We start from the raw sequence: 22893 nt of genomic DNA, 5'->3' as shown, positions 1-22893 counted from the left end.
CCCCCGTAATTACGCCACTGGGTACCTATATATTATAATTATAATTTATAATAAATAATTAAACGGCCGTGAAATGTTTGATATATAATAACATAATAATAGACTTTTCATTCATTGTAAGTGTTGGTATATATACATACAAGTCGGTATATATACCGCATGCGATTAAATGTACGATAGAGGCGCGAATTAATGTCGCACGATATGTGCGTATTGAAGAAATGAATCGATCAATTATATAGATAGTAATATACTTTATTGGTCGCGTATAATAAACTATTATAATATTTATAATTTAGACGCATATTTATACCATTTAATAATATTACATTATTCTCAATAGACGATCATTGATGATATGACAATATAATGATTATTCGCCACTTATAAACATTATACGAGCCATAACACAAGACGTATAATACTCTATACATTTATTATGTGCGCATTCATTATTATATTCGTAAGAGTCATAAGAAAAAAAATTATTTTTGTTCCGGATGATTAGGTACTGTGAAAAAAAAAAAATTGTGCCCTACCCAAATGCTATTTCGCGACCAGTAGAAACGATTTGACAGTGTCGTCCGACCATTGGCCGTAAAAATATTAAGTAGCATTGCCGGACCATTGTCAGTTGATGATTAGTTATTACGTTTTCTCAGGTCAACAGTGTTAGACGCGTGTCACGTGTGTCGCGTGCACATAAGTTTTTTTTTTAAATTTTTTTTTATAATTTTTTCATCAATGTAAATCACAATATTATTGTTATATATTTATTTATTTATTTATTTCGTCGGTTCCCATCCACGTACGGCAATGGCACTGAAAAAAAATCCAGGCACGTATATTATAATATACTACTTATTAGATTATAATATGATAAGCATAGGTACTTATCTACATTTTATTTGTGCGTTTTATTATATTATATGATAATAGTTTGTTAAAAATAAAATACTTATACAAATCTGAAAGAAAATTTCTGTGGCCTGAATTATTACAGAAATCGAAGTGTTTAACTATTATATAGGTATGTGATTCACATGAGATCTAAATGTTTTTTTTTGTATAAATCCTATTAACGAAAAATCTCAACATAATTTTAGTATCAAAATTCTTCATAACAATATTATTTACCTACATAAATTAGTTGAATTTAGGTTAATACGATCGTAGAAAATATTATGATAAAATTAATAATTATGTATATATAAAGTATACTTGTAATTGTTTCTATATGCATTATAGGTATCTATGAAAAAAAATACATTAAATTATAAGGGTTATTGGGCAAGTATAAAGCTCAAGCATATAGACGAATTATATTATATTATGATTCAAATTTGATTGCTTTCTTGTTATAAGAAATAAACCCAAAAAAATATTACTATCGTTACGAAAAAAAAACTTTTTTGAAAAAAGGATAAAACAGGATTGCTTATTATAAATTATTATTTCAGATACTCCAAAATTGATCGCATATCGTATCTCGCATTAAACAGTTAAACCGAACGTGAGCATTATAATATTCTTATCTGATAAATGATGATACGAATAAAATAATAAAAATAAATTACGTACACAATTATAGTGCATTTTATAACTGTACAGTGTACATAATATTATGTTTAATTTATAGATAAATCAAAACATGTTTCGGGGATTTGAATTATTTTAACCGAGGGCACCAATATAATATTATTGTCTAAATACATTCTAAGCTAGTAACAAAAATTATTCTTCCATTTTAAATTGTTGAAAAATATAACAACTTCATTGTAGTTAGATGTGAAAATTTATTATTTTTAACTATTTTCTCTTTATACTTATTATAAAAACACTGAAATACCTAAACTACAAATGTATTCACCAGAATAAATAAAATGCTTCACATAAAATATTATTTTAAAATGAATAGAAAATAGAAAATATCTTCTAATAGAAAATAATATAAATAAATTAAATTGTATTATTATACATTTATACATTCAAGGACGTTACAATCGTGGATAGAAGGCAAATAAAAATCACCAAAAATATTATTTTTTCAAGTTTATCTTGATGGTAAAAACATAAAATCTAACAGAAATAACTTGGTCAGTATTTTGGATGGGTTGGTCTTGAACTATTATTAGATATTCATTAAACCGGTTGTCAGTTACATACATTTTAACTTTTAAATTATCGCTTAACGGCATACTGAATTCACTTAGATAATTTATATATGTCTACTAGTACTACATCAAGGATAATTTATGCATTTATAAACATCGGAATATTTTCGAATTTGAGATTTGATAAACGAAACACTAACAGAAAAGTTAGAAAAATATAAAATGTATTTTTTCATTTTTTCTCGCATCTTTAAGGATCTTTTATATTTTAGTCGAGACTTAAGACACAATTTAATATATTTTGTTACCTTACCTATTATATCCTAAATTAGTTTTAAAACAAAAATTAATGAAAACGTAGATGTCTGTCATGAAAATAATGTTTGTAGAATAATATTTTATAGTTTAAAAATAATATATAGTTAGTTTGGTATACTGGTATAAGAACACCTTATATTACATTATCAACTGCAGATAATTATTACAATCATTATTATTATTATTACTAATTAAAAGTAGAAGTTGAGGAAAAAGCTCATATAAATATATGTAGAATTTACGAGTATATTATTTACTAGCTACCTATATACTATATAGCCATATTATATAACATTCGAAGAAAATATATTTTCCTTATTTCATAACATATTATATTATTCACTGAAATATTTTCTCAATCATATTCAAAAGTTAACGATCACTCGACGCATTACAGTTTTGTAAATTAATTTTTTTAGCAAGTATTACTTATATTGTTACACTAGAAATCCCTCAAAATCCACTCATACCTGCTGATGACTCACACGTACCCCTTCACTTCCGGCGTGAAATCCTCACGCAGACTTCAAAGAAAGTGTGCCCCACGTGTTATTATGATATTATTATTTGTTTTATTAACCTTAATTGATGATATTAAACCCATGATAATGTGGTGTGTTGGATTACTTAATCACGCGCAAAATTAATTTAAGTATTTTTTCCTCATTTATCGCATCATATATTGGGTACCTACACTTACTATTGTGCAAATACCTGTACAGATTGTACACAATAATCATTATATCCATAACCCAATCATATATATATATTAAATATGCTTGCATTGAAAAACATTTTTTGTAATACTAGCTATAGTTTAACAATAAATTATTATAATAACGAAGTTTTTCATTACTCATTCAAATGGTAATTAGTACCTAGTTACATACTACATTTTAAAATAGTTTATTTATTTAAGAAATACGCCATAGATGAGTGATAATTCATGAATAGATCAATAGAACAACGATTGTATCATCGCATCAACAACAACGAATTATAAATAGTAAACACTAAACACGTTAAATAATGTCGTCTTGTCACTGTAATAATAATAATAATATGATATATATAATTTATTCAAACATTACTATATAGGTATATCACATTGTTGTGAAAATCTAAACCATCTTAAACACTGCAGAGTGCTGTTGTAGATACACCATATACGGATATATACCTGGGTATAACCTTTATAAAAAAAAATTCTATAATATAACGATAATTCGTTACGCGAAATATGCGACAAAGCCAAACTCGCACGTTTTATTGTCATTTTTGTTACGCGCACGTTTTGAGAATAATAATATATTGGTATTTTAGACGTATAATACATTAGGTACCTACAATTTTATTATTATTATTATTATAATTTACTATAAATTGACACGCTTACGTAGATCAGTGGTCACTGGGTTTTTAGTTTTCAATTTTTATTCTCACCTATATTCTTATTTCTTACATCGAAATATACGTATATGTAATACCAATATCAATTCTTTCCACTGCACAACCATGTTGAGTATATTAATATATCATTATTTTTACAACTATTGCAGACGGCCGTGATTTTATCCAACAGAGATATGTGTTGAGCACGATGGGCTTCATGGCTTTGGCCATTGGCTATGTCCAACGATTCTGCTTGAGTTTGGCGATCACCGAAATGGCAGAACAATCGCACCATACGGTTCACCAGAATGCAAAATTTGGCACGGTGTGTCCGGACAGCAGGTCATTCGGCAATACGACTCACTTTAAAAAGGTATGACTACATTGGTATTTTTTATTTTTTGCAAACTCATACACTAGCCAAAAGCCCGCAACCCAAAAAATCAAAAACACATGACTACGTCACATTATAACTAACCGATAGTACAACCAGTGGCGTATCCAGATTGGTTTTTCAGGGGGGGGGGGTTTACATTTTTATCTAAAAATGATTTATTGACGAAAATGTTGTTATTATTTAACGATTTTCTGGTGGAGGGAGTTACAACTCCCCCTTGGTTACGCCACCGAGCACAACAACAGAGTTATAGGACCCCGGAGTGAGCGAACAAACTGCCACGTTATGTTCTGAAAGTGAAAATATTAAGGACTGTAATAAATTATGTATCATTTGAACGTGAAATACATTTCAGAATATTACTCAAAATATTAGAATATTACTCAACACTTTTTATTTATATACAAGGTTACCTACGTTTAGAATGCAATAAATTTGTAAAACATACACAATTTAAACAAAATACGTAGAAAATAAAACCCATAAAATAAGTCTAATGTAAAAAATATCGCTCCATATATTATATAAATCATCTAAGTCTAAGCTGCTATAATAATTATTATTATGCTGTGGATGCTGAAACAATAATAGGTAATAATAATAATAATAATAATAAAACGTATAAAAATGTGATTTTAGCTTAAGTGCTGAAAACACGTGTTAATGTAGCTTAGGAGAATAATATAAATTGAAGAGACATTTCTTCGGTTGATTAGGTTATATTTAACCGTCTTAAATATTTAATCACAAAATGCGTGTGCTATACCTAAATTGTAATATTGTGTTGATTTGTATAATAGAGATTCACTGATCATCATAGTAAACTCATAATAAACCTACTCTTAATCATTAGGTACTTATACCCGTACATTTCTTTTAATTTTATTGACGTTCAGTATTCGTCTGTTCATTATCGTTTGTGCTTCGTTGTTACCTATATATGAAGATACATATATAATAGCAACTAGCAAGTAATAAGATATCAAATACCTATGTAGGAATGCATATGATGTTCACAATCATAATAGGCGGTAAAAATGATTTGGCAGCGTAATAAAAATGTAATGTATTGTCATTGATAGTATAATCGTCAATACCCAATGGTATATTATACTTAACACGTCTTATAATATGAATTTATATGATTCCAAGCAATTATTATTAGCATTGAACTAGCTGTATCTACAGTTAATTCATAATTGTTTAAAAGCGTTCAAGAATTTGGAATTCAATAACAGCTATAGTAAAACTATTTTTATAGTTTGTACTGATGTATAATATTTAAAAATAAACTATTGTACCTACAGTTATATAACTTATTAAATCTATAACTATTTTATTTTATTTTATCAAGGATGGAATATGTCAGGTTTCATATGAGTAATTACATTTAAATTACAATGATAATATTAATTATTGCACTATAATAATAATATAAACGGGCAAGATAAGTAAGTTGTTAATATAATATATTTTAATCAAGTTTGGATAGATATAATTCGTCCAGTCGACGAAGATGACGACGACGATAGATCCGTATTTCTAAATATTTGAAGATTGAAAATTATTCTTACGATCCTTTTATGAGTAATAGTCCTTAATAATGGCCCAAATAAAATATAATAATATATAGGTACCTACTCATATAATATTTAGTCTATAGAATTTATGATATTCGAACATTTCTAGAATTAATTATAAATTGTTAGATAAATATTAATTACGATAATTTTTAAATGACCATGGTAATTAGTAGCCCCCATCATATCTTATAAACCTATTGGACTATTATAATTATGTTCTTATTATAGTATGTTATTCCTTATTAGTTATTAGTTATTAGTTATTACATACATTTTTGCCACTCAAAAAATATTCGCTAAAATTATGATCAAAATGTTCAATCCAAAAAACTACTTGATTGACAATTTACAATAAAAGATTTTGTTGTGAAATTGAAAAAAATAATCGAACACTCCTTTTTTGAGTAGTATAAAAAATTTAAATATTTAAAATAAAAATATAGTCAATGTTAGTATGTTGTAGGTAGGTAGGTATACTTCAAAATTTCAAAAATCAAAATTTCAGGACACAGTATGACGTTTTTGACGCAGCGTTTACCGGATGAAATAGACTTCAAACTAATTGGTTGGAGGGTATGTTCCCATAAAATTTGTTGAAGTTATGCTCAGTTCCTCAGCACAATTTTGATAATTTCAATGATCATGCATGACTGCAGGTTGCGTAATTTTTATCACTTTTCGAATCGTTTTCACTTAACCACAATAATTGTATATATTTAGGGGGGGGGGGGAGGACAGTTTTCTACTATATCAACCATGTTGCCAAAATTGTATACAGGATATTTTTCTGTATTGGAGGATCATAGCTAAATGCCCGAGTAAATGTGTCAGTAAAAACTAAAAAGTGTATCAGCGGAATCGAAAAGTCCGGCGGAAACGATATTAAAACGGCAGAATAGATAAAACCCCGGGAAAACGTATAATATTTAAAATTTAAATCACTTAATATAACTTATAAGTCGTGACTCGGGTTCCAATCTAATCAATTTTTATTGAACAATGTTATAATAATTTAAGTCTGGTTTATTTAACGCATTCTAAATATCATTCAAATATAGGTACCTACTACCTATACGTTCTTATAGATAGGTACCTACTTCAATGCACACAGGTTTAGTGCTTAAACGAGTTTTTTTCAAAAATTTTAAAACCAAACTTGGGTCCTCAATAAGCCAACAATATCGGGGACCTTTAAATTGTCTGTTTGTTGAAGCAGACATCGTTCAATTTTTAAACAAAGATGAAATTATTGTTATGTTAGAATCTTTCAGCAATGGATTTAAAAAAAACTACTATTTCAAAAATAATTTATAATTTATTTAATTAATGTAGTTTATATTTATTACAATTTTTTTTTTACAATAAGGAAAATTATTTTTTGTTGAATGTGTGCAATATTGTAAAAATCATCTAAAACATTATTGATTAAAAATCTTTTTAGAATATCATCATAATAATAAATCATATTTTATTTAAAAATAAAATATTTTTATTGCAATGTCTATTAAAAGGCAATGCAATTACTGTTTAAGTGTCTTTAGAGCCGAGACAGACCGTCACTGTCTGCCACCGGCTGATTGGTCATAATAGTATACAACGTGTGTCGTGTGTTTATTAAACCTATATATGTGATGCACATCATAAATTAATTATTAAAGGATAAAAGAGAGATAATCGGCATAAGTTCTTGGGGAATCTTCCTGCGTGCAAATCATGTGATATAATATAATATTGTAGAATTGACATAATGGATTTATAATTACTATTATGTCGAAAGTCGGGAAAAATTAATTTTCAGAAATCTAAAAACTCGCAGCATCGCGGTGTACCAGTTACTAATACCACCGATCGGTATATATATATATATACACCTACTGTTACAATGTATAGGTATACACGTATTTCAACGATATTGTCGTCGGATAATTTCGCGGACAACAGCAGAATGCACGCAAATACTGCAAGGTAGTGCAAAAAACTGAGTGCCTTCATATATATAATACGATAGAGGAATGATGGATTGACATTGCGCGCCTGCGGCCCTCACGAGTCACGCGAAGATCGATCGATCCGTCAATCGATATGTGTAACACGTTTGAAGGTTTTGCGATCATCGTCAGTGTAAAAAAATATATTTTTCCACGTGTAGGTATAGACTATAAACAGTATCCGCAGTATCTATAATCTATATATATATATATACCTATATCTATACCATATAGCTGCGTGTACCGTATACCGGGTGATACATTCGACGCGAGACGCATTTGTTGTTTCAATAACGTTTTTGAAAATATTCTTTTAGGTACCTACCTATGTTTTTGGGCTGGGTGCAGATATTCTATTTTTCTAACAGATTTTTTTTCTGGCGCTTTGTTTATCGCCATAATAACGAATGAAATGTAAAAATTACCTAATTCCCACTATATAGATATATTATTATATAAACAATTAATGGTTACCTAATTAATAATACATAATACCTACTTAATATAATTCATATACACTTTCTTTGAAGTGGAAAATATTGAGTAGCGTGCTACGTCACAAAATCAATGGTTAATACGTACACACATACAGTAGACATAATATTATGGAAATATTTTAAACTAATTGGATAAAATAATTTTAATAATAAAAAAAAAAAGAACATGATTTAAATATAATGTATCTAGATAAGTAAATGGGTCATCAGATATAACCAATAGATAAATTATTTCTCAATAGTTATCTAGATATAATAATAGATAAATAATTGTTTATCTAGATAAGTCTGAACACTGTTCAGAAGTAGGCGGTGGGTACACGGCAAAATGTTGTTCCTCTACTCCGCTCGTATAAACTTTAAATACCAACCTATAAGTTATAACTATAATTAACTATAGCTGGTACTTGTCTGAAATTTATCTGTTTCGGAATTTTGTATCAAAAACATTAATTGTTGTCATTCAAAAGAGTAAAAAGTTTTTGTAATAGGAGTATATTATCGAAAACGTCAGTGTTTTGGTAAATGGACATTTCCACACGACTGTTTTATGTCTAGTAGGACATTTCCCACCCGATATATTTTTGATGCGGACGTTTTCCCCCCATTTTTTTTTATTTTCATAAATATAATAGATTATAAAATATGATTAGTATAATATGTATGATCCACTGAACTACTTGAAACAATAAAAATTTAAAAATAAAATATAATTAATAATTAATAAAAATGGCTAAAAATTCATTCATATTTTATTCACATGAAAATGATATATTATGTAAAAAAACGTTCGATTACTGATTCTCCTAGTGTTTTCCGAAATAAAGACCGTCTCACGTTAAATTGATCACCCCGTATCACCTACTCGCGTGTACCTACCTCTACACAGGTATATAATAAATATAAATGTATATATTACATAGTATTGGTATTAGTATTACAGTATAGTTGTAGTTTTAGATTATATACAGTGCGTGTATGGTCGTGGTCGGCATAGAAATGAGAACGGCTACCTTATGGCGATATAATAATTAGCCGTTTACAAAAATGGTAGTGTCGGATGATTCTCAGTGCGGCGGCGGCGGTCGCTGCGATGTGCGTGCCGCGTGCGTATAATATCTCATTGTCATATATATATATATTATATATTATACGTGAATGCGTGTATAACATATTATTGTATATAGGTATGTCAAATTGGCACAGCAGGCCGCCGTGAGAAATTAGTACAAGGGAAACGCGCCAAAAATGATAAAATATTGTCTCGGCGGTATATAGATGAAAAACGCCAATACCATACTGAATACCGGCCCCATGATATGCCAGTGTATATTGTTTTTGATAGATTTGTATAACAGTAAAATAATTATAATAATATTATGTTGATGTGTGTGAAATAAAAGTAATTTTCTGTAAACAATAATCAATACCTATAATAGATATTCAGACTTCAACAGACACATTTTATAATGATTTTAACAACACGTCATATTGTCATAGTACCTATATTGCGTAAATATAGTCTTAAAAATATGGGGGGGGGGGCTATATAAATTATAAATATCAGTTAACGAGTAAAGTCGTGGATTTAATGTTACAATAACATAATTCATTATACTGACATGGTTAAGTTAGGAAATATTTGGGGGTGGGAATAATCCCCCCAAGTCCCCCAATTTACACCTATGACATACTATAATACACACATAAATGGCATACGCAGGGAAAGCGTTCTAGGGTTCTAACCCCTCCCCTGAAATTTCTAACTAAATTTCTTCAAAAAATGTAACTAGGTACGAATTTTTAATATTTTTTATCTGTCTTTTAAACAATATATTAGGAGCTTTTTATTAAATTTTCAAGCTTCTGTACCCAACAAATTAAGTGTTATTGATATTTATAGAATAAAAAACTAAAAAAATGTCAAACTGAAAATGCTCCTAAACAGCTCAATATAAGTCAAAATATTTTTAAAAAAGACATGGTGTATAGAAAATGCTGATATTCAGCTGAAACATTCAGTTAAATTTTCTCGTATCTACGGTCATTTGTTACATCAAAAACATAATCGATTTTCACGAAAATCGATTTTGCGTAAAAATTCCCTTTTTTCCTTGATTTTTCTTTTGTTTTTCACAGCGCTTTTGAAAACTACTGGAAAATTTTTACTTTTGACCCCCCCCCCCCCCCCCCAAAGTACCAACTAAACTCACTTGCCTATCAGAAAAGATACTGTTAAAGAAAATCCAAGCATTTTCACTTTTTAGGTGATGATAGACACAAAAAAAAATTTAAAAAAACACACATTATTGTAAAATCAATACATTCATCGTTTCACTCAAAATCTAAAACACTGATTCAAATTGTGTCAAATTATGCATGATTACAATACTTGTCCAAATATATAATAAATCAGTTACAATCGGTGATAATGCGAATACCAAGTCATACGCATACGCCCTTATAAATATAATATACCTAATATTATTAAATAGTCACAACAATTTTACACTATTTATAATCAATATTACATATTTAACCATATTTTTTACATATTAGACAGCTATTAAATTCGTAGAATGATAATGACAATGTCATAATTTTAATAATTATTGATAACTTCTAAAAATTATAAGCAAAAATACGTTTCCTGATTTGGAAAAAAAAAATGTTTATTTCGTATATTTATTTTATATTTACACTAAACGAATAATAATAATATAAATAGGTATACAATTAGGGGCCCTCAATTACCATAATTAAACCTGGGTCCCGTCCGCAATTGCGGACTAGCGGTTCGGGCCAGTCCGACTCTGCAGGCTATATTATTTGAGAATTACTACAATTGTCTACTGTATCATTTTCAATAAAAAGTTATACCAATAGACTTGAACATGCTAACATGTGTTGCCAATACAGGTAATTAAAGAGTATTTGTATACATGCATTTTATTTTTGTTAATTCAAGTGGTTACCGCATTGGTTACATTACTATTATAATTAGTAGACAATAATATATGGTATACACATTTTTTTTTTACAAATGTTTATAAAAAAAAAAAAAAAACAATTCTTTACCACGGGTAACGTTGGGCAGGACAGCTAGTATAGTTATAATAAATTATAAAATATTATTGGTATTTTTTGAATTTTTGTTAGTGTCAATGGATTTCCACCTATGGCTGTTAATAAAAGTTTCCCCAAAAAATAAGGGTAAATTAAAAATATACTTTTAGGTAGGTATATTTTTTATATTTCAAAGTTATATTCGTTTAATTTTTCATCTACAATAATTATTGTGTTGGTATTACATACAATTTACCCAAATTAACAAACAATTACTATAATAGTCTTAAAAACTAAAAAGTGTTTATCGAACAACGCTTAACATTACATTTTTTGCTTTATATAATTTAGCTACAAAAAAAATTTAATAATACATAATAATATTATGTCGATATTTCGTTGGAGATTGTAAATCATAACACAATAATAAATCCATAGTATTGCCTTATTACTTAAACTTTAATTTAGATTAAAATATAAATATAGGGAATGTAGGAAATTACTACTTGATACTTGGAGTAAGTACACAAATATATCATGACACGTGTGAATGATTTATTTTGGATTTTTTATTTCAAACAACTGCAATAGTATTTACATAGTTACCTAATTATCTTTAGTGTTTAGAACATAACATTATAGGTACCTATAAAAATATTGTATTATTTTTCTCGTTTAATTATATTAGATTATAATATTAGATAAATGATAATGTCTGTTATTGATGTAATTTATTAAGATATTATGCATATTATGATACAACTTGTAATGATATCATTATTAATAGGTAGGTACTTAATAGTTGAGCAAAAACAGCTTCGTACCGGATGTTATCGTTGATAATTATTTATAGGTGAACATGATCAATATTTATACCGGTGTACCGAAATGTAAGTCATAAATAGGTGCCAGAGAAGTACAAGGTTATCGTATGGTAATATATTATCAAATACGCAAAGTAATTTGTCCGGTTGAATACTCACATATTATAATATTATCATTTCGTATATATATAGGTACCCTATCCCTCAACCAGTTATTATTCTAGTACGGAATGATAAGTTTGTTGAGAATAAGTAAACTTTCCCGTTTAGTATTACATAGAATTGGTATATTAGAAGTTAGTGTCTTATTTTTAAGATTTTGTGTTGATGATGAATTGATTGGTTTTGTAATGATTACATCATTGTTGGCATTGTTCAAATGAGTGCTTACAATAAGTTATACAAAACTATTATAAAAATGAAAAGCTGTCCATTGGTAACCGCGTCAACCAAGAACGGCTGGACCAATTTGGATCATTTTATTGTTTAAATAAAATGTTATGTAATAATGTTCCGAATGAGATTTTCACAGAAAGAAAAGTCGATAAAGTTACTCCAAAAATTTGGGAAATTCGGGGAAATCTGTAATACCTTATTTCAATGCGATTTTTGTATGGGTATAAAATATAAATGGTCGCCGTGGAACAAACAATTTGCTTCAGTCTTCAGCATGGAAGATGATTTATAGGTACAGCAAATTTGATATAGGTAGGTAGCAGTATCAATACTTGGTGGGTGGGGGGGGGGGGGGGTTAAAAGGTAGAAAAGTGGCAGTACCTAAATTTTCAAAAAATCGGGAAAAACTAAAAAAAAACAATGGACAAACAGTAGTGTTAATGGTGTACGCACCTGCAGTTTATGAAAAAAATCTATTTTTGTTGTAATTCAAAAAGAAATCACCGTCGAAACAAGATTTTAGTCAAATACATTTTGTACAAGCATTTTCTCAACATCTCAAAATTTTTGAAATATTTTTAGACCTTTAAGAAATGATGGACATTTTCAATATTTTTTTTTTATAAATGTTTCTAATATTTATTTCCATTATATTTTGTCGTTTTTACACAAACTTATGAACATTGAATAACAGTACCTACGTATTATTTTTTTTAAGGTTTTTCTTTATTTAAATTTAAAGTTGAGATATAATGGCTGAATATTATTATATTTGGTATTATAAGAAACAAGAATTAATAAGGCCCTTTAAGCTATTTAAAATGTACATTGTACAATCACCAATATAATTATTATATTATAATAATTACACGATTACAAAAATGTTCGTTATTCATCAAATTATTCAATGTCGTCAGTTTAATTTAATTTAATCTTATTTTTATAATTTAATATTTTTTTATCTTGTTAACAATAATTAACAAATTTAATTTAAATTAATTGAGTTTGGCGTATTGCTTATTGTTCTTTTAATTTTTAGATCATAGGTTAGATTAGGTTATAAGCACGTACGACCTTATGATAATTTGCAGTTTTTTTCTTAATATTTTTTTTTGCTGTGCGAAAAAACCATTAATTCTGTTTTTTTTTTTTGTTTCAGGAAATGGAATTCGATTGGGACGAGAAGACCCAAGGGCTAGTGTTAAGCTCGTTCTTTTGGGGGTACGTAGTCACGCAAATGCCAGGTGGCATGTTGGCCGACAAGTACGGAGGCAAAGCCACGTTGGGTTTGGGAATGCTGTTTAGTAGTATCGGTACGATCATAACACCTGTTGTGGCCAGGAGCTATGGGCCAGATGCACTGATTATACTGCGATTGATTATCGGACTCGCTCAAGTACTTATGGATTTTATATTTTTGATTGTACAAATAACAATAGTTTTATTAACACTGGTCGTACATACAATACCTAGTTAATAATCATAAATAGGTATTATATTATCCATGCTAAAATACATATATAATTATATAAACAGACGATAGGTACCGATTAAATTATTAACATATACTCAAGCAAAATACATATCTACATCATATTAATCAGATGTGGAATAGATAGGTCGAAGGTAGGTATACACAATATAACTACGTTAATAATGAACCACTGTCCGCACATACTTTTAAAACCATACGTGATCGGGGACCAGCAACCCTCCCCACATCCACAAAGTTTCGTCACGGCCATGACATTGTATAGTAAAGTTATCTATTCATTCAAAACTCATACCACATTATTACATTGATTATAATTTACAAATAAAATTGTTTAACAATTTTTTTAGCATGACAATTATTTAACATGAATATTATTATAATCCATCGAGATTCGAACTTGGCTCCAACGTTTTGTTTACCAGCATAGGTAAAAAATCATAACCTACCTATTATTATATATCATTGACTATTATATTCGATAGATGTTGTGAACGTACCTAATATTATTTTTCACTACCGCGTGAAAATATAACTGTTGGAATGTTTAATTTATATTAATTAAAACGGTACGGTTGAGTAGGTACTGTATAATATTATGGACTATGGCTTACAATTATATATATGTAGGTACATACAACTTCATAGGCCATACGGTGATTGAAGGTATCCAATTTTAATATAGTTTAGTTTTTATGCGTCAAACTAACTGGGCTCAATTATAAAAATACGTTTAAAGCAATTCGCAAATCACAATCTCGAATTCAATTTTAAATTAATAGGTAGTAGTTTTTTTTTTATGTTGATTAAGAATGCCTATATAATCTATATATATATTATATTTTTATCCATTTATTAATTTAGAAAATAATTTCATAATAAAACAAGATAATTATAAGTTATTAGTACCTATATAACTGTTATGACCTATGTACTTATTGTTACATGGGTAGGTACCTAATTCATAATTACAATAATATTAGGTACCTACCTATATAATAGGTATAGGTGCACTATGCGACTCAGTAGGTATTTTAGTAATGATTATAGAATGAATACTTACAAGTTCTAAGTTTATGTATTCTAGTCACTATAGACTAGATTTTATTGTTTTGAAAATAAGTAGGCAGTTGTAAACAATATTATTGTTTCACAGCCAAATGTGCTTTTTATGATATCTTTATCTTACAAGCGCATAGGTAGGTACAACGGTGTAACTGGGTAAAAAACTAGGGGGGAAATAATTCTTTGCCCCGTGCAAAAATATGTCAGGGGGGCCAGTGTCTCCCCACAATTACGACAATAGGTCCCTTAAACGTAGCTAATTTAAGTTCTAAACTGGTATGAAGATTCAAATATCCAATTTTGTATTGAGTAGGTACTTATTACTATTTTTATTTTTTAGTAATTACCTAGTAATTGCTAATAATTACTATTATTAATGTTATTGTGAATTGACCTATAATTATATAGGTCCATAAAAATGGTGCCTCTTATATATTATTAAAATTATTATGTTTCTGTAAAATAACGTATGAGGAACCCTGATTTAATTGTCAAGCCTTATTTATTACAATTGAACATTTTTAATTATCAAACAATTTCCAAAGTTTGAATTTCAAATGATTATACAAAATTGTTTGTTAATGTATTTTTGATACTTATTTTTAATGTGTTGTAAGAACAACTTCAGTAAGTGGGATCTTGTATAACATTTTCAAGCTTATGATCAAGCTTAAAGTTTTGATCTTTATTTATAGAAAAAAAACTAAACACAGAGTTTCCATTTTCAAATGTTTATAAATAGCTTAAAATAAACTTATTATTTCAAAAATTTCATGCGTATAGAAAATGATAATATGAAAATAATTTTACAAGTTTCTTCAATAATAATATTTGAATTACAGCGTAATAACAACTATCATTATTCTACATAGGTAACCAATGAAAATTTCGATGAAAATGTACTATTTTCATTTCCCAGCAGTATTTATTTATAAAATATTTAATAACTAAAACAAATTTTTTTAGGGACCATTGTATCCGGCCATGAGCAGGCTACTCGCTTCATGGGTACCAGTTGAAGAACGTGGTCGATTAGGATCTCTGGTATTTGCTGGTAGGTAGGCCACAAACCCTTAGTTTTTGTTTGACATGAATTTGTATTTATTTTGTACATGCACATTTATTCATTTTTAGGAGCACAAGTAGGTAATGTTGCTTCTATGCAGTTGGGTGGCTTTCTTATGCGGTACACCAACAGTTGGACCAGTGTATTCTATGCATTCGGAGTGTTTGGAATATTTTGGCTGATGTTCTGGTTTGTATTGATATACAACCATCCAAATCGTCATCCATTCATCAGTCAAAGGGAAAAACAGTATTTGAACAGGGCGATTGACACCGTTGATCCAGACGATGTTAGTTTTATAACAATAATAACAAACTTATTACATGTAATAATAATACACTATATATCTGTTACCTAGGGCAAGTTATCAATTCCATGGAAAAGTATTGCAACATCAGCACCAGTATGGGGATTGATCATTGTTCAGATAGGTCACGATTGGGGTTTGTTCACCATTATTACAGATTTGCCAAAGTATATGAAGTCAGTGCTGAAGTTCTCAGTAGTCGAAGTATAAACACACCATAATTCAGTATTTGAACATACTACAAATACATATGTATTTGTCTTTATGTACATATATATTATTTTAAAAATAACTCATCAACTCGTAAAATGTTTTATTTCAGAACGGTTTATTGTCTGGCTTGCCATACATAGTAATGTGGTTGGTAGCTATGGGTTCCGGTTTCATAGTAGACTCAATGTTATCATCTCAGTATTTTACAGTGACTTGTATCCGCAAAACATTTGTAACCATAGGTAAATCACCTTAACAATCAAGAGTTTAATAATGGAGCATAAAATAAATGAAATATTGTTATTACTTTTTAGCTAGTGTAGGGCCAGCACTCGGAATTGTTGCAGCATCATATTCTGGATGCGATAAGGTGTTAGCAGTAGCTAGCTTCACGATAGGTATGGGACTTATGGGTACTTTTGTACCCAGTTTGAAAGTTAATGCCTTAGATCTCAGTCCCAACTATGCTGGGACATTGATGGCTATTGTGGGTACAATTGGATGTTTGTCTGGAGTTATTGCACCTTATATTGTTGGCATTATGGTTCCAAATGTATGTTACTATTTTACCAATTTAACAGAATTGGCTTAAAAATTAACATTTTTTTTTTTTTATTATTGAATTAGAGTTCTATGGAAGAATGGCGAGACGTGTTTTGGCTGTCTGCTGCTATACTTATAGCCACAAACTTGTTATTTTTACAATATGGTTCAGGAAATGTACAGCCATGGAATGAAAAGGCAAACCGCCAGTATAAGAATAGCGATATTAATAACGAAAATAATACGGATTCGATACTAAAACCATTGTAAAATAATAACCCAATAAGTTTTGTACAGTTATAACTTTGTCTTATAATTTTTATACTAATTATTCTTAAGATATAACATAGGTAATATTTATAATAATTTAAATCGCACCAAAAGAACAATAGCGAGAATATGAAATTCTTAAAACAGATCTTAAAAACTTTCCAAGAGGTTCTGGATACCAATAAAATGTGAATGCAAAAAAATGTTTAGGTGCAAAGTATAATATGGTACAAGTTTTGATGATTTCAGCTTAAACCATGTATTAGTTTCTTTTTTGTTTAAAGAAAATCAAAAACACACATTACATTTTTATTTAATGTAATCATTAGAAAACATTAATTTAAGTCATCAGACTTTTTTCACAGCACAATTTACACCATTTTAATAAAAATTCCTTGTTAATTAATCAAATAATTTTTAAAATATTTTTCAGGATTATTGGTATCCAGATCTTAAAATAAATAATGAGAATATAATTGACAAAATTTATGAATTAGCAAAATTTTCATTAAAATGAATGTTAATAATAATAAATTAACATTAATAAGTACATAAAATAGACATTTAAACTTCCATACATCATAATTTGAGTCATGTATGAATAAAGAACAATAAATATAATATGTAAATATAAATGAGAAAATACGTGAAATTAATGAACACCAGCAACACCTTTAACAGCAATATTATTGGCATTTTCTCGTTTCACTTTCCTTCTCCTGTATGGATTATCCCTGTTATATTGCACACTGCGGTCGAGATCAATTGTATACATTGTACCACAAATAAGTACATCAAATTTTAGTACATTGAGTTTGTAGTGTTGTTCAATTTCATCAGATGTTCTCTTCTCATATTGCCACCAGCCTAAAATATGGAAAATGAAAAATTATGTCAAAATAAGTATTCACTCGTGACTAAATAAACAGGCATGTCAGCAAACTCGTATGCTTTTCTTATCACTGTGCATGTGTGCTGTAAAGATGTATAAAACTAATATTCTAGTGCCACTGAGAGAGTGCTTCTCGTTCGCACATCAAAATGATCTAGCCCAATGATTTTGTACCCAAATTTCTCCCACTCTGGCGTAGGTGGCAGCAGCCAGCGTTTGAACAGATTATGGTGGGAATCTGCGAGATTGGACAATTTTTTTGTCGCCATCTAGAAGCGCTTTCTCAGTGACACTTGTATGTATATCTATGGTGTGCCCCAGATTTGTAATAAACAATAATTTACATCCAGAATACATTGGGGTATTGATAAAGAACTCGTTTTTTCCATTTTGGGGACACACTATTGTAGAACAATATTGCTGACATGCCTGTTTATTTAGTCATGCATACTATGATCATCTGAAAACAATTAATAACATACCGTTTTTGCCTTCATAAAACCATTGGTAACCATCTTCAAATGTTTCTACTTCTTGGCGTTCAAGAATAATGGGATTTTTGTCAAAATCAATAGGTATATGTTGACGACACATTGGACACCTGTTAGCTTGCCGTGCCGCTCCTTTCACACACAAGAAACAAAATACATGACCGCATGGAGTACGAACAGGGAACACAGCTGGTCCCAAACATACAGGACACTCGTTATATTCACTTGTAGACTTGTCACCTATAATAATTCAATACAACAAGGTTAAGTTTTGATTCACATAAGTCGCAAAAACAGTTCAAATGCAGTCTAACCACTTTTCCTGGTTTTTTTCAAGATAGATTTCAGTTTCGTTCCTGATGTTGAATTCTCCCCAACGTTAGAGCTTGTTGGCAAGGCAGAAGCATCGGATGCATATGCATCTTCTGGCAATTCAGCTGTTCATAACAATAATGATACAATAATTAGTACAAAATTGTTCATTGATAATAAATAGGGCAGAGGACTTGTAGCTCTAAAAAAGTACTAAATATGCAAGTACTTATGCATTTAAAAACGCTATAATATGCACTTAAATTTTTTTTTCTAAAATTGATTTTAAATCCTAATTTAATAAAAGCCCACAATCTGCATGGTGCGAACACGGCTCACTGTGATGGCGTACGACGTTAGATTGTAAACGATTATCCATCTATTAATAAAATTAATTACATCAAATTATATTATTGGCTTATCGGCAATCCTCAAGCGCTTGTAGGAAAAATTTGTGCCCACGAACAGTCAATAATATTATACGCAGTGTTGGGGATGTTACTTATTTTGGGTAATTAAGTTACATTACTAATTCCTTATCAAAATTGTAACTAAGTTATTTTTAAGTTACTTTTTTTTATTTGGTCAAGTTATATTACTTTTGAGTTTAAAAAGTAAATCAATTACAATAGAAGTTACTTTTTTTTTAATATCACTGGAGCTTAATAACCATGTTGTCAATATGACAACACAATATAAACTAAATAATGACAATCAACAATATGAAATTATTAAAAAATACTTATTTTGCTTATTCACTATTATTATTAATTATAGTTCAAACAACGCTCAGTAGTGGATCCAGAAGTCACCCAATGGGGTGGTGAATTTAAAAAAATTGAATAACTTTTTGATTTAGCCAAATATAATGATAACAAACAACGTTAAAAGACAGCCCAAGGGGGGACGCCTTCTTCCCCCCTTGTATCCAAGCCCGGATTAAGATATTTTGAGGCCCAGGGGCAAAGTTTTGAATGAGGCCCATGTACGAAAAAAAATGAATATATTATTAATTATTATATACCTGCCTATTATAATAAATATATATAAGTACACATAGTAATAAATAAGGAATAATGGATCACTTTATTTATAATTTATAATCTACAAGTTTTTTCCTCTCTTTTGTTTGACAAATTTATTAATAGAGATTTCATTATCAATTTTTTAAAGAATGTCGTTTTCATATGCCAATATCATAAGCGCAGTCAAATTTTCTTGTTTATTGTTATTATTATAAGAGGTTTATTTGACATAGGTAATTGAAAATAATGTCATCAGCAGATTAATCGTCAATTTATTTTAAGTGATTTATGCAATGTATAGCCTACAACGAAAGAAGTAATAGAAAAATATGAGGCCCCTAAATAAATTCCAATTAAATGAGGCCCGGGGGCCATGGCCCCTCTGCCCCCCCTTATTCTGGGCTTGCTTGTATCCGCCACTGAAAACGCCGCTGCACGTGCAGACGCTAACACAATGAGCCGTCCGCGACCATACAACACATAGTAAAGATAATAATTCCATTCAAAAGTAACACTTTATCGTCAAATGACAAATAGTCAATAGCTATAACAAAAATATCACAGTTCAGAAAATTTTACTTATAAACTATATAACTTATAACTTATAAGTTATATTATTATATATTTTAATATTTACACATAATATTATTAATACATTTTAATAAAATGTATTATACCAAAAAAAGTAACGAGTAATTTAGTAATAATTACTACAAAAAAGTAACTTAAATTACATATAAATTACTTATAATAAAATGTTATTAAATTACTTAAAAAGTAATTTTGTTACAGTAACTTGTAACTTAAGTTAAGTTACTCCCCAACACTGATTATACGACAAATATTTAAATTTTTTTAAATTTTTATACAAACATTTTGACTGCATTTTTTAAATAAAAATGTTGGTGTGGTAAAAATAGATTGAAGTTAAATATATCTCAAAAAGTAAAAAAGTGTAAGATAAGCTCTAAAAACAAAACTCAAAATATGCATTTATAATATGCAAAATTAAATTTCAAAACTAGTTTTGTGAAAGAATTCGTACTCTGCTATTTTTGTGACTGTAAACAAATATGCAAATGCTACAAGTTGTTTGCCCTAATAATAAATAATAAAAAATATTATTATTATTATATAGGTATACTCTATTCAAAATAAGATCATGAGTCGTCGGCGATCAGTTTTTGTCGGCAGCGGTCAGACATTTGGCCAGATGCCGTTTCCACTACAGCGAAGCGTCAGGCACTAAAACGGAACAAAGCCACGCCCATGCGCACTAATTGGCCGCCGACTCATGATCTTATTTGGAATAGAGTATAGTAAATATAAAAAGTGATGAACACACGTAAAATAAACTCTTTAAACATTGTAAACGCAGACTAACCATTTTTCTTGGATTTCTTCGAAGTAGATTTCTTTTTTGGTACGGGCGTTTTCTTTTCTTCATCGTCAGACTTTGTGTTCGAGGCAGAAGCAGTAGACGAGTGAGGATCTTCTGTCGCTTCGGCTGTACAGAACAAAACCGACGATTCATAAGTACACAACAATAGTGATGATATAGCAGTACAGAATCGTCTGACGACAATAAAAACAGTACAATAAAGTTTTGGGAAGTTTATAACATAATATTTTACTCCTGCATAATATTAAAACGTATCTAGTGACAATATTATAATGTATAACCATAGACATAGGTGCACCGATGAACAGTTAGAATGTCAATAGTATTTACAATACAACTTACATTCGGGTCCATTCTCCTCGGACGTATTCTCGTCGTCCGCGATCTCGTCCTCGAGACGTTTCAGAGACGCAGCCATGTCTCGGAAACTGCAGCTGTGTTCGACGACTCGCGTATTATTTCAAATCGTGACCAATTAGTGGTGGCGAATTGGTGTGTCTGGACATCTGGTGCTCACAGCTCGTAATTCGTAAATCGATAGAGCGAATTAATATCAACAAAACAACTACGGATAAAGCGCAGTGGATAAAAACGGTTGATATCACTATCATGGATGAAAAATATCATATCAGTTTGGCTTGGAATAAACAACAAATTACATTATCACTGGCCGCCGAACTTAAAAATATTTTAATTTTTAATATAATATTGTTAGAAGATACAAATACAATTTCACAACTGAGTACAATAATGCAATATCACAGGCGTGCGCAGACATTTGTGGCAGGGTGGGCTAAGTCAATAAAGATACCTGAACTCTGATGGAAGAAATAACTGAAATGTTACATACTTATATAATCACCCACTATTTAAGGCACAATAATCATTCATATGATAAAAACAGATACCCACATATTTTTTAAAAATTAAATAAGAAATATTTTAACAGTCAACACAGTTTTAAATTATAAATAAATGCAATTTCGCAATCTGTAATGCTAATATTATTATGTTATCAATTTTATTTTTAAAGACATTTAATCTATTATCATTGAATATCAATGTTATTTTTCACCTATGCCTATTTAATGTCTTATGATTTAAAAAATCAAAAATCGTGATGTTTAGATCATGTATTACTATGTATACAAATTTCGATACGTCTCGCAGGATGGGACACGGCTCACTTGGCCCCCCTCCTGTGCGCACGCTTATATGTACAATATAATGACATCAATTT

At 29.3% G+C, this 22893-nt stretch overlaps 2 protein-coding genes across 3 annotated transcripts in view; one reads left to right on the top strand and one right to left on the bottom strand.

Annotated features, from left to right (window-relative positions):
- Positions 1-18152, top strand: part of LOC100162864 (putative inorganic phosphate cotransporter) — a 27404-nt gene extending 9252 nt beyond the window's left edge. Inside the window, exons 1-9 of one of the 2 annotated variants that reach the window (XM_016802709.2) lie at positions 653-838; positions 3992-4197; positions 13735-13971; positions 16099-16186; positions 16267-16487; positions 16557-16709; positions 16828-16960; positions 17033-17271; positions 17346-18152. In XM_016802709.2, coding sequence (XP_016658198.1) covers positions 817-838; positions 3992-4197; positions 13735-13971; positions 16099-16186; positions 16267-16487; positions 16557-16709; positions 16828-16960; positions 17033-17271; positions 17346-17531 — 1485 coding nt within the window. In that variant the 5' untranslated portion in view covers positions 653-816 and the 3' untranslated portion in view covers positions 17532-18152. Of the gene's footprint in view, positions 1-652; positions 839-3991; positions 4198-13734; positions 13972-16098; positions 16187-16266; positions 16488-16556; positions 16710-16827; positions 16961-17032; positions 17272-17345 lie in introns of those variants that run through there. The other variant, XM_001943304.5, reaches the window with a different exon arrangement.
- LOC100159551 (E3 ubiquitin-protein ligase rnf146) lies at positions 17549-22234 on the bottom strand. The gene is made up of 5 exons (XM_001944593.5): positions 21996-22234; positions 21636-21758; positions 19229-19351; positions 18906-19154; positions 17549-18398 (listed from the first exon to the last, which is right to left on the bottom strand). Exons 1-5 carry the CDS (start codon positions 22069-22071, stop codon positions 18184-18186), a joined length of 786 nt encoding a protein of 261 aa, XP_001944628.1. The 5' UTR covers positions 22072-22234; the 3' UTR covers positions 17549-18183.
- Between the last annotated feature and the right edge of the window lie 659 nt (positions 22235-22893).

Source organism: Acyrthosiphon pisum, chromosome A2 (genome assembly GCF_005508785.2).
Source record: "Acyrthosiphon pisum isolate AL4f chromosome A2, pea_aphid_22Mar2018_4r6ur, whole genome shotgun sequence".
Classification (NCBI taxonomy): Eukaryota; Metazoa; Arthropoda; class Insecta; order Hemiptera; family Aphididae; genus Acyrthosiphon; species Acyrthosiphon pisum.
This window is presented reverse-complemented; position numbering and strand designations above follow the sequence as displayed.